The sequence below is a fragment of the Typopeltis vanoorti genome, chromosome 8, assembly GCF_054136105.1.
Source record: "Typopeltis vanoorti isolate ZY-2024b chromosome 8, IOZ_Tvanoo_1.0, whole genome shotgun sequence".
NCBI classification, from domain to species: Eukaryota; Metazoa; Arthropoda; class Arachnida; order Uropygi; family Thelyphonidae; genus Typopeltis; species Typopeltis vanoorti.
In genome coordinates, this window is record NC_143556.1 from 25,773,417 (window position 1) to 25,792,969 (window position 19,553).

General features: G+C 33.9%; 1 protein-coding gene across 6 annotated transcripts in view; it reads right to left on the minus strand.

Annotated features, from left to right (window-relative positions):
• The window catches only part of LOC150103864 (large proline-rich protein BAG6), a 401,723-nt gene that overhangs the window by 113,437 nt on the left and 268,733 nt on the right, over positions 1-19,553 (minus strand). For 5 of the 6 annotated variants that reach the window (XM_090396569.1, XM_090396571.1, XM_090396570.1 and 2 more), the window contains 2 exons: positions 19,203-19,304; positions 14,064-14,328 (listed from right to left, as the gene is read on the minus strand). In XM_090396569.1, coding sequence (XP_090252695.1) covers positions 14,064-14,328; positions 19,203-19,304 — 367 coding nt within the window. The remainder of the gene's footprint in view (positions 1-14,063; positions 14,329-19,202; positions 19,305-19,553) is intronic. The other variant, XM_090396573.1, reaches the window with a different exon arrangement.

A 19,553-nucleotide genomic window follows, 5' to 3' on the forward strand; every position in this document is an offset into this window, starting at 1 on the left:
TGCTGATTTTCATACATTTTTATTAGTATTTGGTGTATTTCCTGATATTTTGTTGGATTACTGTAATATTAAAGAAGTACTGTAAAACAGTGCTAAAACTTCACAAAAATGATACCGCAGTAACCAAGAGAAATTGTGAACAAGGAGGCTTGTACCAATGAGAAGAATCACATCAATTGGAAACTAATGAGGTTATCAAGAATAAATTAACTTTAGAAAAGTTGAAAGCATTCAGAGAGGCATGGAAGGACATGAAAGGTAAGCAGGAAAAAAAAAAAAAAAAGCACTGAATCAGGTAAGATACTACATAATGATAACCAGGTAGGTAAAACTGATTATAAAAAAGAAAGATATATGGTATGGAGATCCAATTATAAAACCGAGATTGATGACCATGATACTACTTAAGGGTTTTCCAGGTGCAAAAATCAAAAATTTAACTAATGTAATTGAGAAGCAAAATGTAAAAGAGATGGTATTTCAGTAAAGGACAAATGATTGAGTGGTGAGAAAATACAGTATGAGAAAAGATATGAAAGGATTATTGGAAGATGTAAAAGTGAAAATCATTAGTATATTACCAAGTTATACAGCACTGAATTAAGAAGAAGAATGGTTATGATAGCAAATGATTGAGAGATTTTGGATGTGTGGAGTGAGTTTGAAGGAAGAATGGATTTATGCAAGAGGAATGGGATGCACTTGAATGTACTGGATATCAGGAATCTGGAGAAATTATTTATTGGTTATATGTCCTAATACAGTGTCTGGGAAACTACATAATGATGGGAGAAATGGTGAGAATCTATGCATAGCAGCAACTAAATTACGCAATTATATTAATGATATGAATATGCTTAATAATGGATGTAATATGATGAAAAGATGATTATGTACTCATCCAGTTTGGACTTAATAAATTATATGCAAGGATGTCTATTTAAATGAAGCATTAGATACAAATAGGAATCTGAAAGTTGTCCAACTGAGTCATACAGACTACAGAGAGGTGTATACAAATAAAGCATGGAGGTAACTTATGTCTGTACACTAATGCCAGGAGTATCAGGAAGAAATGGAGTAAGTTTTTGTCTTAATGACTTGCTGTAGCCTGAGATTACTGGCAATAGCAAGACCTGGATACAGTTGCATTAAGGTCTCAAGAATAACCATATTTTTAGTAAAGATAGAAGAAGATGGAGTGTGATGCTAATGCTATTGGATGATTTCAATCCAATTAAGGTAGAAAGCTCTAACAGCAATATTTGTAACAGTTATCCACGTAGCAGTGAGTTTAAAGCTATACAGTGGGAGGTGGAGTCTAACAAGATCAACACATGGAATGTTGCTACAGACTGGATCAGCTAGAGAGATGAAATATATCACCAAATAAATCTAATGGGTATTAAACAAATAATCACCATGGGTAACTTTAATTATATGAATATTGATTGGTATCAGTGAAATTTCATAAGAAGAAAGAAGCCAAATTTATTGAGCTGTTCTGAGACAATTTTCTTAAGCAGCATATGACTAAAGAAACTCAATGTCGAAAGCATATTAATAGACTTCATTATAGCATTGGGAGGTGATAGGAGGAGTTCAGTTTCACTAAGTGCATAGATATTCCATTTGGAAAAGGTTACATACTGAATTAATTATAAAGAAGGAAATTATGACCTACCGAGAAGAATACTAAGTTCCATAGCATGGTATTAGTTGCTAGATAAGGATATCAGCAGTGCATGGGAAGTATTTAAAAAAAAAAAAAAAAAAAAAAAAATGCAATATTGATGCATTTGCAAAATGTGAAAAAAGTATCCCCAGAGTTTAAAGAATAAACAGAAATGAAATGAATGTGCAATCTTATCAAGCAAGAGATTTTTAAGAGAAAGGTGATATGGAAGATACTGTATGTGCAAAGATGTCACTTATGAAAATTATAAGGTACAAGCCAGAAAGATTACCACTCTTGTACAGAAGTTAAGTGAGTATGAAAAGAAACCAGCTCTACAAGCTAAAACACCCAAAAGAATTGTATTGCTAAGTTACAAGTAAAGGAAATAATTAATGTGAAATAATAACAGTCCAAATATGTTGGCAATGACCAGTTTGGATTCTGGAAACAGCTGGGAACAAGAGAAGCAATCCTAGCTCTAAGAACATTTATTGAAAGAAAATTTGAGAAGAATCAAAATACTCTGATAGTCTTTCTTGACTTGGAGAATGCCTTCGGCAGTATTGACTGGGACCAAATGTTTCACCTCCTAAAAACAATAAAGGTAAATTGGAGGGATAGAAGGATCATATTTAATCTTTACAAGCATCAAGAAGCCTAATAGGAACAGGCAGCAATAAAACGAAAGCTGCAATAGCAAGAATACGTAGAGGTGTAAGACAGGGGTGCTCTCTTTCACCCATACTGTTTAATCTTTACATTGAAGATGCAATAAATAACTGAAAGAACTAATAGAAACAGGAATTAAGATAAATGGAAATGATATTAACTGGCTATGGTTCGCAGATGATATAGCAGTTATAGCTGATAATGAAAACGAACTGAAAGCCACCCTGACAAAGATGGAAGAAATTTTCACAAAATACAGCCTAAAAATTAATTATAAGAAAACAAAATTATTAATTACAAGTAAAGCAAATCAAATGAAAATAAACATGGAAATAAATAATAACCTAATAGAACAGGTATCCTTTTTTAAATATCTTGGCAGTCTTATCACAGAAGATGGAAGAAACTAATCAGATATTAATGCACAAATAATCCTAGCCAAAAAAGCATTCTACAACAGAAGAAACATTTTTACCAGTAAAGGACTTAGCATCCAGCTCAAAAAAAAAAAGGCTAGTGAAAACATACATATGGTGCATTGCATTATATAGTTGTGAGACCTGGACTCTAACAAAACAAGACATCAAAAAGTTGGAGGCATTTGAACTTTGGTGCTGGAGAAAAATGATGAAAATTAGTTGGACAGAAAGGAAAAGTAATGGAGAAGTTCTAAATATAGTTCATGAAAAGAGGTCATTAATGAAACACATCAATAAGAGAAGAAAAAGTCTAATTGGACACCATTTGAGCATAGGGGACTGATCAGAGAAATAATGGAGGGGGAAACTGTAGAAGGAAAGAGGTCACGAGGCCGACCAAGAATTTCATATATAAATAATATAATGATAGTAACTGGTGCTAGGAGTTATGAGGAGATAAAGAGGAGATCGCAGAACAGGATGTCGTGATGTGCTGCTATAACTACCAATCTTTGGATTGAAGCACCAAAGAAGAAGAATAACTGTCCTGAATGTGGACAGTTATTATTTCACATTAAAAGCCATCAACTTGGAATATGCAACATAGAGCTCAAATGCTACCTCTATGCACTTACCACTTCAGACAAACTGTTCCATTCACTGATGGCTCTGTAAGAAAAATCTGGCTCTTATCCCTTTCTTCACCACACAGATATTCATCTTCCATGGATGCCATTTGTCCTCTCCCACCTTCCATATAATGGAAAATTCCATCAACTCATATACCATAACATTCTTTCAGAATCTTTATAGACTTCTATCATATCACTCCCTCTTTTCTCTTGTTTAACAGTCTCCACATATTTTCAAATTCATCCTCATAATCCTAATATCATCTTTGTAACTCTTCTTGGCACTCTCTCTCTCTCTCCCTACAGCTTCTATATCCCCTCAGAATTCAAGTGACCACATCCGTGCACAGTAGTCCAGATGAGGTCATATCATGGTCATGTAAAGAGGAAAAATGCCTCCCTTATTCATACTCTTCGATGTTCATTTCACATTGCAGTTATCCTGTGAGTTGTATTTGCAATTCTGGCTATGTGCTTTTGAACTTTCTATCTACCATAATGCCAAGATCCCTAGTCTCATCATTTCTTCACATAATCCCACCAATATCAGATTTCTGCCATTGGAAATCTCATAATATTACTTTATGCTAACAAACATGGACTTGACAGCAATCATCATCTGACCACAGTTACAGGATATTCAAATCATTCCATAAGTGCTGCATATCAGTAAAACCTTTGACTGCTCTGTCTGCATCATCAGTAAACAACTGAAAATTTCATGTCAGGTCCTTCCTGATATCATTAATGTATAGACTGAACGACAGCACTTCAAGGGCTGATCGCTGGGATATGGTACTGGTCAACTTAAATCTGGTGGACACCACTTTCTAATAGTCCCGATGTTATGTACATTTGAAATGTTTGAATATGTCCATATATGACAGATAAATAGGGGAATAAAATCACCACACTGTGAACCATTGTTAGCTCATACATGATTTTTCATAAGGTGAAAAATTTTTTTCACCTTATGAAAAATGATGTACGAGTAACACCAGATGAATGTAAAAAAGCCACCCAGCTGAACAAACAGAAGTAACCTAGAGAGAAATACACACACACACACACACACACTCTTTTGCCTATGTGTATCATGCTGTTCTTCCAAACTTATGTACTTTTCTTGATAAAAATATTTAATACTGCATCAAACATCAATAAGCATTGATATATTGATATTAATAAGAGGGGGGGGGAGTTCTGATAAACACTTAGAACATGGTTCTACCTCATTTTCTTCATGGTGATTATCAGAACTTTTCAGAACATCCAAGTAGTGAATGAAAAAGAAAAGCTTTAATTAGTGAGGAAGAAACTTGAAACAAAATGTTTTGAAAGAAACAAGAGAATGTGATATTGCGAGAGCAACAGGACTAAAGGAATCCACATTGCACATCGTCAGAGGCAATGCTGCGAAAATAAAAGAAACTTGTTTAACAGGAATAATTAAGAGTGCTGTAAAGTCAATGAGAACAAGGCCTAAAGAAACAGAAGTGGAAAGACTTATGTGTGTAGAATGAAGACCAAACAAAGTGACAGGGAGCAAGCTTTCTCCCAATTAAAGAGAATAGACTGGCTATATATAAATACCTAGAAAAATCTCCCAAGCCTCTTTTTAGTGATTTATTTATTTATTAGGAATTTAAGATGTTTAAAACTATGATGAAATTTTAATTAGGCTTGATATAATATTGTTTTTTCAGTATATTACTTAGGAGACTGTACATGTTTTGAATGTTCTGCACACAACCCTATTTTTCCTATAAGCACTTATTTTAATTGTACAAAAATCCTTAAAGTGCTTTTTAGGAACACATATACTGCATTATAGGAGTAATGAACTGTACCTGTTAGTCAGCCCCCACTTCATCAATAGTTTTTATCCATATATCCTCCAATTTATACAACACACTTGTGGTGTCCTGTTAAATTCCTTAGCAAAGTCCAACAGTATCACAATGTAACTATTCCCTTTATCCAACTCAGCCATAAAGTTAGTAGAAAATATGAACAAATTATTCAAATATAATCTATCTTTAGTAAATCCATGCTAAAAATATCACTACAAATTAAATAATTTAGAAAAGAACAGTATCTCCCTCAGAATGCCTGCTCATATTCAGAAAAGAGTTAGTTCTGTGACTTGCCTCTTCAAAGTTATATTCAACATTTCATCAAAAAGGCATGACAAAGTAGCCATTAGTGTCCTTATCCTCAGTCACAACAATTCAATAACACCTCATCAAATTCCTATATTAGATCTCATTCATGCTGCACAGAGAACATAGCATCTGCAGCCTGCCTGCCTCCAAATGTTGCTAAGAACCCTTCTTTTAGGTAGCAAAGCCTGCTTATACTAGCTTCACTGTTTGAAAGAAATTTCTCCAACAGTTAACTCTATGCTATGCAAAAATCTAATAATTAATAGAGCCAATTAAGGGTAGTGCTTCTGTGGTCTGCAACACTAGTGAATACAATCAAAAAACGAATATGTTGGTCAGAGATCACACCACCGCTACAAACCTCTGATATCATGATCCCACTAATTCAAAGTAAAAAGAAAAAAAAAATCACATACACTTCTTAAAAATTCACATCTTGTCCTCCAAATTAGTCCTTGTAGTCCCCCCCCCCCCCCCCTCATTCCCAACCTGATATATGGTTTACCTAATATTCATAAACCCAATAACCCTTTCCAACAGATTTTATCCACTCCCTCCTTTAAACTAGCTAAACAATTAGCTAAATCATTAACACCTACTTACTGCCTGTACTTCATCATATATAAAAAAAATTCCATCTACTTAAGATTTTTAATCCAAAGTTTAGTTTTAAAATAACTAATATTGTGGTTAGTTTTGATATCACCTCTTTATACATCAATATCTCCCTTTCTGACACTTTTACTTTACTCAAAGTGTTTTTCAACTCTGACATCACTGATCTCTTCAATTTTTCCATTGATTTCACATTTATAAGGGTATATATATATATATATATATATATATATATATATATATATATATATATATATATCATATATACACACATATATAAAAAAGATAAAGGAGATAAGTGCCAAGGCTTAGCTGCTGGTTTATGCTCATAATCAGGTTAAATGGAATGAATACAGCAGAGAGAAATAAGTAAAAACAGGTTGTGTGTTTATTCCAGATGTTTTCCGTGAGAGAAGAAATAATGTGATAATTAAACCAGTTTAATGATTTCTCTGTATTGTATTCATCCCATTATACCTAATGGAGTAGGTTTTTGAACGAAAAAAGACAGTACAACCACGGACTCTCCCTTCTCTTCTCCTCTAGCCAATTTCTACAAGGAACATAAAAAAACATGCTGTTGATATTGCCATTCTCAAACCTTCTACCCGGCTACATTGGCATTGGTAGAGTATTCTCCATTTGGCAACAGGGCTCAGACACATTAGATGCTTTCCCTCTATCTCAACTGCCATTACCTGAGAATCTGGTTCAAGATAAAAAAAAAAAAAAGAAAATAGGTCTTCTTTTCTAGACACTCTAATCACACATCTTCTCAATGGTGCTCTTTCTTTCTCACAGAAAACCTACCTACAAATTAAGTATATACACAAACTCCCCCCCCCACCTCCTAACAATATGGCAGCATTAAAAAATTCTTGTTAACAACTCCAACCAGGTTCCTTAACCCCTATAGGCATACAGATTACACCAATCCTAATATTAATCCCTATATATGGAGTGCTTAAAGTTCAAAGCTGTATAACTGAGAAGAGACCGCCACATAGCATTTAAAAGAATGTGGAGAACTTCTGACCTAATGTGAAATCCTAACCTTCTCATGGTGCACACTGTTAGGTATCTACCTGGACACTGAACGAATGAGGATGGGCTGGCAATTTGGGATTTAGCCGACCAAATTGTATTCTTAATGGCTTAAACCACAATTTAAAATGATGGTAGAACATAATTTCGTGCAGGCTGCGGTGTCACATAGTTAAACAACGTCCCTGTTCTTTTCGCTAGGGAAACAGTACGAACAGCAAAAAGTTAGTTACTGGTACAAATCTTGAAACACATACAACTCAACATCACCAGAGTTCAAGATCAGTCCTATCAACATAAGAAGCCTGAATGGCAAAGAAATAGAGTTAGCTGGGGAATTTGGATAAGTACCAGATCGACATAATAGGGATGACTGAAACAAAAAAAATAAAAACTGGTGAGAACTTTCTGAGCAATAAATACAAAATTTTATGTACAGACAATAACAATCAGGGAAAAGGAGTAACCATAGTATTCAACATTAAATATGAGGCTAATCTTGAATGGCACACAATATCAAGTAGAGTGATGGGCAAATATCAGAATGAGGAACTGGATAATGAGAATTATTGACGATTATAGAAGGTTCTACTAAGGTAGATCAGTGGTGGAATTTTTTGAGGCTTTAGAGAAAGCAACTGAACACAATGAAAAACGAAAAGTCAGTCCATGTTGGGGATCTAAATAGCAGAGTGGGAAATGATTGTCAAACATACAAAAATATTTTGGGAAAATTTGAAGAAAGAGCAAAGCTAATAATAATGGAAAATACATGGTGAATTTCAGAAAGGACATGGACTGGTTATTACTAACACCATGTTCCAACATAAAAATGTGCACAAATTCACATGGAGAGAAGAGGCAAGGAATAAGAAAAGTCTCACTGACTATGTTATTGTTGATAGTGATGTTTTCTCCCTGGTGGAGGACACCAGAATGTACAGAGGATTTGAAATTGGAAGTGATCACCATTTAGTGTTGAGCAGGATAAAATTGAATTTCATATTGAAAAGAAGAACATTTTAAAGTAAATAAAAGTTGAGCAGCTCTCAGATGTAAACTGTAGACTAAAATACACAAACATTATTCCATAAAAAATGAGAGTTTGAGAAAAGAAACCAAACCTTGGAGATTTAGCCAGAGAGACATACACACGTGGTGAGGTTGCCTGCAAGTATAGAAAAATCAGAACTGCATAATAGACACAGGAAGTTAAACAGGCAGTGAAGGAAAAGAAGAAAGCATATCAAAAGTTCCTCGCAAATATGTCAGCTTGTGCTCTTAGAGAATACAGAGACAAATGTAAGAAAACTAACCACTGTGTAAAACTAGCTAAACAAAAGTTGTGGGAAGACCTCGGTAAGAACAAAGAAAATAAATATCGGAAGATGGCAAGATATTCTGGAATCAGTTGAAAAGGCTCATAAATGGAGAAAAGAGTGCTTTAAAAGGAATGAGATGATAAAGGTGAAATGAAAACTGAAGAAAAAGATATCCTTGATGAATGGAGTAATTACTTTGAAATATTGCAAAATGAAAGAAACAGTGACAGCACAGTGGTAGAAAACACTCAACGGGCATGCAGTCAGGAATACATATCCATACTTGAAGTAGAAAAAGCCATGAAAAGTCTGAAATGTGGAAAGGCAGCTGGAGTAGATGATATTTGACAAGAAACACTCAAGTACGGAGGTATAAGTCTTACAGAGGCTGCACTTCATAGTTCAGAATGCCTGGACAGAGGGACAAATTCCAGATGATTGGCATAGAGCTCTCATAGTGCGTGTGTGTGTGTGCGCGCGCGTGCTATGTTCCATCGAGTAGTTTTCGACTTCTGGTGACTCCACGAACATATACTCTCCATTCCGATCTGTCCCTGATCACGTCTTTCAGACCCTTCAAGTGCACTCCAGTTGCTTCTTTAACTCCATCCACCATCTAATTCTTGTATCATCATCTTCTCCAGACTGTCATTTGCTCGCATAATATGTCCGAAGTATGACAATTTTTGCTTGATGATCATAGCTTGGAGGGAACAATCTGGCTTTATTCTGTCTGTCACTAATTTATTAGTTTGCTTTGCAGTCCATTGTATTCTTAGTAAGCGTCTCCAAACCCAAAATTCAAATGCATCTATCTTCCTTCTTTCACTCTTTCTCAGGGTCCAACTTTCACATCCATACAGTACCACAGGGAATACCATTGCTTTCACAATTCTGATTTTTGTTGTGAGGCTAATATCTTAAAGATCTTGCTAAAATTTGTCATTGTTTTCCTTCCGAGTAATAATCTTCTTCTAACTTCTTCAGTACAATAACCATCTTTATCAATTCGGGATCCTAGGAGCATAAAATTGTTAACTGCTTCCATTTTCTCCCCATCTACTTCAAAATCATTAAGTTCACATGTTGCCATAATTTTTGTCTTTTTGAGGTTGTTTAAGACCATATTTAGCACTTTTTTCTTTAACTTTCATAATAAGTTCCTCCAAAACTTTGCATTCTGCTAGCAAGGTGGTATCATCTGCATACCTCAAATTATTAATATTTTTTCCACCTATTTTAATTCCAACTGAAGACTCTCCAGCCCTGCCATTCTTAAAATGTATTCACTGTACAAGTTAAACAGGTACGGAGATAAAATACATCCTCGTCACACCCCTTTACATATTGTGAAATACTCAATTTCTCCAAGATCTGTTCAGACAGTAGCTTCTTGTTCATAATAAAGATTCTTCAGAAGGACAATGAAATGCTCTGGGACTACCATTGTTCTTAACACATTCCACAGTTTCTTTAGATCTTTTTTAGATCTTACTGAGCTCTCATACTACCCATATATAAAAAGGGAAATAAAACTGAACGTGAGAATTACAGAGGTATTTCCCTACTGAGTGTTCCTGGTAGGATTTATGCAAGTGTACTTGAGAAATAGTTGATAAGAATTGTGGAAGGAAAGCCTGGTGAAAAACAAGCTGGATTCAGGCCAAATAGAGGCTGTCAGGATCAGATTTTCACTTTATAACAAACAGATGAGAAATTATGGGAATATAACAAAGATCTAAAAAAGATCTAAAGAATATAATAAAGTTTTGTAGATCTGAAAAAGGCATGTGACAAGGTGTCAAGAGAAAAGCTATTCAGAACACTCCAGTTTTATGGTGTGAATGGGACATTATATCAAGCAATACTTAGTCTTTATTTGAGTTGTAAGTCACAGATATAATTGACATTACCTCTCTGTTATTCATTATCTATGTGAATCATATTATGAAGGAAATGTGGTATTAAACCTGATATCAAAATTGGAGATATTAAACTCAGTCTTTACTTCATGTGGATGATGTACCACATTTATGTAGAAGTATAACAAGTCTGCAAGATTCTCTGACTAAATTGAGTCTTCATCAAATTCCTGACATGTACCCTCAAGGGGTGTACAGGATATGATAGTACTACATGAAAAGCTTAGATCACCACTAACTTCCTATCTACATTTTCCTCCAAATCAATCTGTTACCTTTCAAGATTCCAACATTAGCAGATCTTATATTTCTGTCTTCTAAACCACTTTTTACTATACCAATCCACCTATATCTTGGTCTTCCCATGGGTCTTTTTCCTGCCTACCTGGCAGAGAACACTTGTTTCGTTAATCTTTCCTTCCCCATTCTGTTTAAGTGATCATACCACCCTAAGATTAGCTCTGCTAACACATTCCTGGATGCTAACGATGTCAAGATCTTTTCTAATATCCTCAATTTTAATATGATTTTTCCACTGACACCATCTGTTCACACCCCTAATCCTTCTGAAGACTCTCATATCTGCAGTCTCTAGTCTTTTATTTCTAACCCAGCTCTCAGATCCATAAGTTAAAATTGGCTTGAGCACTGTCTTGTAAACAGCTAATTTAGTGTTTTGACTAATTTCTGTCTTTTTCATTATAAATTTATTCAGTTGACTTTCTAATAAATTTGTAATAAATTTAGTATGAAAATCAGCAATAACAAGACAAAGACAATGAAAATAGGCAAAAGCATTGAAAATATCAACTGCAATGTGAATGGAGAACCTATAGAACAAGTGAAATATTTCAGCTACTTAGGCACAATTTTTAGTGAAGATGGTAAATTAAATATGGAAATAGACAACAGAATCAACAAAGCTGGTATGGTAGGAAGTCAACTGAATAAATTTATGTGGAATAAGAGAGAAATTAGTCAAAACATTAAATTAGCTATATACAATACAGTGTTCAAACTAATTTTAACTTATGGATCTGAGAGCTGGGTTAGAAGTAAAACACTTGACCGAAGACTAGAGACTGCAGATATGAGAGTCCTTGAAAGATTAGTTGTGTGAACAGATGACATCAATGACAATTTCATATTAAAAGCAGGGATATTAAGAAAGTATTTGCCATTGTATGCATTCAGGAATGATAGAGATAATATCAGATAGTATGGTCACTTATACACAATGGGAGAGGAAATATTAGCGAAAGAAGTGTTCTCTGCCTGGTTGGCAGGAGAAAGACCCAGAGGAAGACTAAGATATAGGTGAATTGATACAGTAAAAAGTGCCTTAGAAGACAGAAATATAAGATCTGATAATGTTGTCTTCTTTCAGGTAACAGATTGATTTGGAGGAAAATTGTAGATAGGAAGTTGGTAAAGTTGTAAGTTTCTCATGTAATACTAGCATATCCTGTACACCCCTTCAGTGAACATATCAGCAATTTGATGATGATATATGTGGTACCCAAACATTCATTAAAGAGATAATATCTACACTGCTTTCAAATGAAGATCTGAAAAACAAATTAATTTTAGACCTCTCAATCCAACAAACAAGGTTAGCTACTAACAACCATATAAGGTATCCTCTCTTAGAACTTTGGATAGGTTTCTAGCCTAACAGCATCTACTCATTGAGTTTGTATTTGTGTTATTACAAGTTTTAAATTGTAGCTCAGATGTATCTGTGAAAGAGATAAAATACTGGAACTATTAAAGCTGTGTTTGTTTCATTCCATTAAACTTAATGGCTTAAACTAGCACCTAAGCCTTAATAAATGTTCATCATAGATCTGAGAGCTGGATAAGAAATAAGACTAGAGATGCAGGCTGGAGAATGCAGATCTGAGAATTCTGAAAAAAAAAAGAACGGCATCATTCGCAGTATCATATTAAAAATGAGGATATTAGGAAGGAACTTGACATTGTGAGCAGAGCTAATCTAAGGTGGTATATGTTCTCTTAAATGGAATGAAAAAGGAAAGGTTGGAAAAACATATTTGATGCTATATTGGAGTGAAAAGACCGAGACAGAGAGGAAGACCCTGATCTAGGTGGACAGATGCAGTTAGAAGTGCCTTAAAAGATCAAAATATCTGACAATGTTGAGTCCTGAAAGATAAAACTGATTTGGAGGAAAATTATTGATATAAAGTTAGTAATGAAAACTTTTGTTTTTACAGGCAGTCCTCCATTTACGCCTCACTACTGTTCCTGAAAAAAAGGGTGTAAACCGAATCGGCGTAAAACGAACACAATTTTAATGGGAGGTACAAAGTTATGTTCCGCACAGTCAAAAAATATGCATATGAAGTATGTGGAACATTATTATATTTAAACCTTTGATAATACATACATACATATATACATATATATATATATATATATATTTGTTAAAATAAAATTATTAATAACAAAAACAAAAAATTATATACGAAAAATATGAAACTTCGAAAAGATGTTACATATTTCTATGTTGAAGTTCCTGGTTTCGGATCACCTGCATTTTTTTTGAAAAAAGTATCCAGTGTAAATTGCCTAGATTTTCCTTTATTTTTCTTTAAGGAGTTCAGTGTAAGATCGAATAGATGCGATTACACTCCTTTTTACGTTCGAACTCCGTTCCCAATTGTGGTCCATTTCACAAAGTTCATTAGTCAATGTCTCTATGCTTGCAAAGATATGCTGTAAATCGGCCATTTTTATATCTCTCTCAGAGGTCTGTCTTCATTTTCTTTCTACTCCTTTGGATGTTAACTTAATTTTTCAGCTAATTCTTATAAGTCTTCATTGGAAAGTGGCTTATCATGGCTCTCTAAGACTTCTGCCACATCTTCAGCTGTAGATGTGGCAGAAGTCTTAGAGTCATCGTCCAATCCCACCTCTCACGCAAGCTTGGTAATGTCTTCAATAACATTCTCTTCTTGCTCTAATTCCTCAAAGCCGTGCATAAATACTAGAAGTTTTTGCCATGCTCCTTTTAAACACTTTGCTGACACCTCATTCCAAGCTGCCTTGATGTTTTTAATGCCCTTCAAAATATCGAATGACTGCCAATAGTCTTTAATAGTTTTTCCTGCAGTGTCCAAGACTCTTACCATTTCCATAAATGTTATACGAAGGTAATAGGCTTTGAAAAGTGATATAATCCCCTGATCCACCAGTTGCAAAAGCGATGTTATGTTTGGGGACATGTAAACAACTCTTTGACATTAAATGGTGTTCTTACTTCAGCAAGGTTTTGAGGATGTCCAGGGGCATTATCCAAGAGAAGCAAAGCAACATATTGCCTGCAGGTTTATGTGTTTATGTGTGAGAGAGAGAAAATGGTTTAAGATTTGAATTCTAATGAGAAGTTAGAAAGGCCAAGAATATAGCTTACTCTGTTAGATATAAATGTGTGTATTTATATATGAGGGAAAGAATTGTAATTCTTGAAAGTGTGTAAGAACATGAGAGAGAGAATTCATCAAGTATTATGAAGAGTTAAATTACTTTATACTTGACATTATTTAAAAATAACTTTAAAAAATCATATCTTACAACTTGTAGTAGTTGTAGTAGCAGTAGTAGATGTTGCTGAGCCTGAAGCTTCATGAACATCTGACATACCATTTACAACAGCTGCAGAGATGCTATCAATAGTGATGGTGCTTGGACCGACTTCCATGAACACTACTGGGTTCTGCCCACCAAATACTGATGATGCACTAGGAAATGATGTGCTTATTCCACTAGTTGGAATTGATGACGAAGTGGCTGTAGTAGTAGTAGTAGAAGTTGGAAGGTGCACTGTGCTGGATACAGGCTGAAATGTAAATTAAGAAGTCAATATATTACTAATGTAAACAGTACAAGCAAAATAATCTATAGTAGTTTTTCAAACCTTTTTTTTTTTTTGGTAACTTTAAAACAATTTAAACTGCAATTAACAACAACAAAAAAAATTATAGTTGACTTAATGCCAAACACCATTATAACAAATGCACCTACTATAACCTGACCAAAGATGAATATAGCAATCCTATTCAGAAGGAATTGCTAAGGCAAAACTACTATAACAATCTATTGCTGTAGTCCCTACAAATCTGCTCTAATGAATCCATTGTATAAATTAAAAATGAGAAGCCAATAGCGCCACTTCCAGCACTATTTCCTGAATCCTACTGATGATTTAGTGATGTGTTGTGATTCTTAGTTGGATTAATCTCGACATGCAAGTAAGAATGTGGCAAATGTACAAATAAAAATGAATAAAAAGATCAGTGTTCCCTTTGTAATGGAACAAAATTAAAATATACATATCTCAATCAATCTACCAACTAATCTTAGGGCATGTGTTCACCGTCTTTAGTCAAATCCAAATCATATTTTACTTCAGATCACTTCTCTCCTACATACACATTGCTCAAGGGAAAGAACAGATGGATGTTTTTGCCTTGTTGTTTAAGATGAACAGAAAACTGAACCTAATCATGCACAATACAGCTACTGTAAAGTCAGTATCATTAAATTATTCCAACATTCATTCTGTTTGCTGACATCCTATAATTTGAAAGCAAGTTCCCTGGAGGAGCCATTATAAAAGAGGTAGGTAAAACATAAAATTAAAAAAATGTACTCATTATAATCAACTAGTGTTAATAAGTACAGCTACAAAATTAACTACTTTATCATCTTTGATTCAGGTGACAATAAGCCTATTTAATAAATGACTTTAAGAATCAACTTCCAAACATCTCAACGTTTAACTTCAAGTTTAAAAATTTACAAGATGCATAATAATTGAAAAGCATTACAAACATTGCTAACTAAATAAAACTAATCTAATTCACCAATTCCGATAGGAAATGACCTGTGATTTAAGACTTTTCACCACCTGGATGCTTCATGATTTCACTTTTTTACTTCCAACCAGATCCCACACAACTAGGTGATAAGTTTCCTTTCAGCTCTATAAAACACTTAGTCAATCACTAAGCCAGCTGATTGATTAATTTAGGTTTTTATGGTGCAAAGACAACAAAGGTCATACTGAGCCTGGACACAGGTTATAGCAGTAAACAGAGTATTAATAAATAAATAATTGATACAGGGAGATAAATTAGTGAATAAAATAAAATGCATGTACAAAGTGTGACATATCTGCATATTAAATACATCAATAATTATCTACATAAGGTATTAATATATTCTATACAAGGTATTAATAAATAGTTATAAGATAAATGAATAAATAAAATGTATGTACAAGGTTTAGTATTTACAATGCAGTATAAACACATATATATAAAAAACACATATAAACACATTTATAATCAAATGTATTTGAATAAATTAATTCTTTGTAAAAATTTAAAAATATCATGCAATTTATCTGAGTCATATAACATCTGCCTAAGTGTATAGGGCTTGGCCAGATATGTAAAAATGTCATTCCTCTCTCATGTGAAGTGCCAGAATATGACTAATGGTGAGACAGGTGTTGCATTTCTCACACACAGGTGGGGCATCAGCCCTCAGTAAATAAAAACGTGTAAGATGACAATGACCTATTAGGAGTCTAGCAAGAACAACTTTCTCTTTTTTTTTATTATGACCTTTTTCTTGACCACTAGTATTAATAAATTAAAGACTTAATTCTGTATGGTAGTCAAGTAGATAATAGTTTAATATCCGACATTTCACTGACTAATATCTGTCAGCATTTTCAGAGGATACACTGGTAAGCAATAGAAAGTAACGAAAACTAGGAAACTAACTGACAATTCTAAAAATTATATAAAGTTATCATTGTGCATGATACAATGATATAATACGCATGTCGCAAGTACAATATTTTATTTGTTGAGAAATTTATTGTAATTTTTATGAAAGTTCATTTCTTTTTGGTTAAATGATCTGATTAGAGTTATCCATATATCTGGTAAGATTAGGCCTTAACTTAAATAAGAATCAAGGCCTATTGGGTGAGATGTGATTAGAGATAATAACGTTAGGAAACACAGCAGCAAAGCCAACAGAGATCGCTGATCTTGAACCATCAGCATAGATGGACAAGAAATCAGAGTGAGCTGCTCTGTATGCATTGGGCAATTGAAAGTAGACATATGAGGATTTAAGAGACTTTTGTAGTTGACAAATTGAGAAATTGTAGGATGGGGTACAAGCCTACCATACAGGAAAGCTGTTTTGTTTGGTGCAGGTATTCCGAATATAATGTTGCCAATATTCATGCCAATAGCTTCCATAGCTTCTTTAATGTGCATACCAAAAGGATAAATGGCAGTCTGACGTATGCGATATTGAACCTCCCAACATAGAGAAAAGAGGCTAGCCAATGTAGGGACTTTTATTTTGGGACATAATAGGTAGATGTTTATGTCTGAGTAATGGGGGGGTCATTTGATTCAATATAAAGACTTTGAATGGGTGATGTGCAAAACCACTGAGAACTAATTGGATAATCCCAACCACCAAAGTATGCTCTCCCTTATAGAACTGTAAACCTGGGTTTCATAATCAAGCTGTGAACATACAAGTGCACAGTAAATGTGGAAACAGCAACATTGATCAGCACCCCATTCCATAGATAGAGTGTGTATGATATTCAATACTTTTTTTGCACTTTTTCCAAAGATGATGAAATGTGTGCAAAGAATGTTAGCTCTCTGTCAAGACCCAGAGGCTAAGTTTCTTATAAAAAAAAAAAAAAAAAAAAAAAAGGCCTCTGATACTACTAGGATAAAAGATTGTCCATTCTTAAATCAGGATCAGGAGGAGGTGAAATTCAACAAGAAATGTTCAAAAATGGATGTATAAAAGTTTTACAGTGGCTGCATCGCATAACACAAAAGGCCTGGTCAGACCAAGATCTAGGTGGGTCAAAATCTGGATAATTGGAGCAGAGCTCTCATAGTATCCATCTATAAAAAGGGGAATAAAACTGTGAGAATTACAGAGCCATTTCCCTATTGAGTGTTCCTGGTAAGATTTATGCAAATATACTTGAAAAACAGCTAAGAACAATTGTGGAAGACAAGCTAGATTCAAGCCAAATAGTTTGTCAGGATCAGATTTTCACTTTAAGACAAATAGTTGAGAAATCTTGGGAATATAACAAAATTTCTATTCAAGTTTTGCTGATCTGAAAAAAGCATATGACAAGTGCCAAAAGGAAGCTCTTCAAAATGCTACAGTTTTATGATGTAAATAGGACATCATATCAATCAAAACATATGCTCCTTCAATTATAACTGCTGTAAATCAGCAGTTAGAATTGAAGGAAGTGCAGGAAAGTGGTATGAAACCTGATATCAAAACTAGCCATGTTAATCTTAGCTCTTTACTTTTATGTAGTTGATGTTATACTTCTGAAGAAAATGAGAAAATTGAATAAATGTTGTAATAAATTTGGCATGAAAATCAGAAATAAAAAAAAAAAAAAAAGGCAATTCACTTTTTCAATTCAATCTGATGTGCTCCTAAACACATCCAGTCAAGTCTCCAGGGTTCTCTAACTAATTGCATAATAGTTTTAACAAATTTCACATGAAAATCAGCAGAAAAATACAAAACTCCAGTTGTACTCTCAGTGGAGAACCTACACAAGAGGAAAATAGTTCAACTATTTAAGCACAGTTTTTAGCAAAGGTGGCAAATTAAATTTGGAAATAGACAACAGAATAAGAAAAGTCGGTATGGTGAGGAGGCAGTTGAATAAATTTATATGGAATAAGAGAGAAAGACCAGATACTACAGATATGCGAGTGCTGATGAGGAAAATTAATGAAGTGAACAGATGGCATCAATGGCAGTATCATATTAAAAATGAAGGTATTAGAAAGGAACTTAACATTGTTAGCATTCAAGAACATGTGAGCAGAGCTAATCTAAGGTGGTATATGGTCACTTAAATAGAATGAGTAAGGAAAGGTTAGCAAAACAGGTGTGTAATGCCAAGATGGCAGGAAAGAGACAAAGAGACCAAGGTCTAGGTGAATTGATTCAGTCAAAAGTGCCTTAGAAGCACAAAATGTTAAATACGACAGTTGGAGTGCTGACAAGTAATAGACTAATTTGAAGGAAAATTGACAGAAGATTAATAATAATGTAAACTTAATGATGTAGTACTGTCCTAGTAGCCAGAACAATCCTTGAGAGTACATATCAGATAATTAATAATGTTGCTGTGTTCTTCAGGGAACCAATGCAAAAAATTAAAAGTCAACTAGTGGAACAAATACAAGCGGAACATCAGCAGGGATAAAGATAAGTACCATCAACGTAAGAAGTATCAATGGGAAAAAAAAGCTGAAGAACTGACAGAAGAATTACATAAATACTACATCAACATAATTGGTGTTATTAAAACAAAGACAAAAACAGGTAATGGTCTTCTAAATAACTACGAGATGTTACAGACAGCTATCAATGATCACTGAAAAGGAGTAGATATTCAATTTTAAATATGAGTAGTAGCCATGCAAAGAACAGGATGATTGCAATTTGGCTGTTTTCAGTTTTAAATCATCAACAGCAACAGCTGCTTTAATTCAATATTCAGTTTCATAGTGTAAAAATATATCATATGATATATGCATTTTTATATATAATATTTTGAGTCAATACTACTTTAAGTGTTATAAGATTTCTGCTTAGAATGAAAAAAATATTATATACCTGTTCATGATGTGGCACAGTGCTTGTTGCAGTTGTAACAGTTGATGGGGCACTATTAGGATCACTAGGAGATGAACGCGATGTATTTACATTAATTTGTGCCTGAAGTGAGAAAGAGAATATTTTCAAATTTTCTTTCTAATCATCTGATTGTTACATATAGTCAAAACAACTTAAAAATATAAGTCATTTTTATATTTACTTTGCTCCATTTCATAAAACAATCATTTCTCTTAATTATTTTTGATAAAGCATTAGGGAGAAGGCACTTGATATAAAAGAGTATTTGTACTCAGTTTGATATATAAATGAATACAAATAAGCTTATGAGGTATCACATTGACTATGATT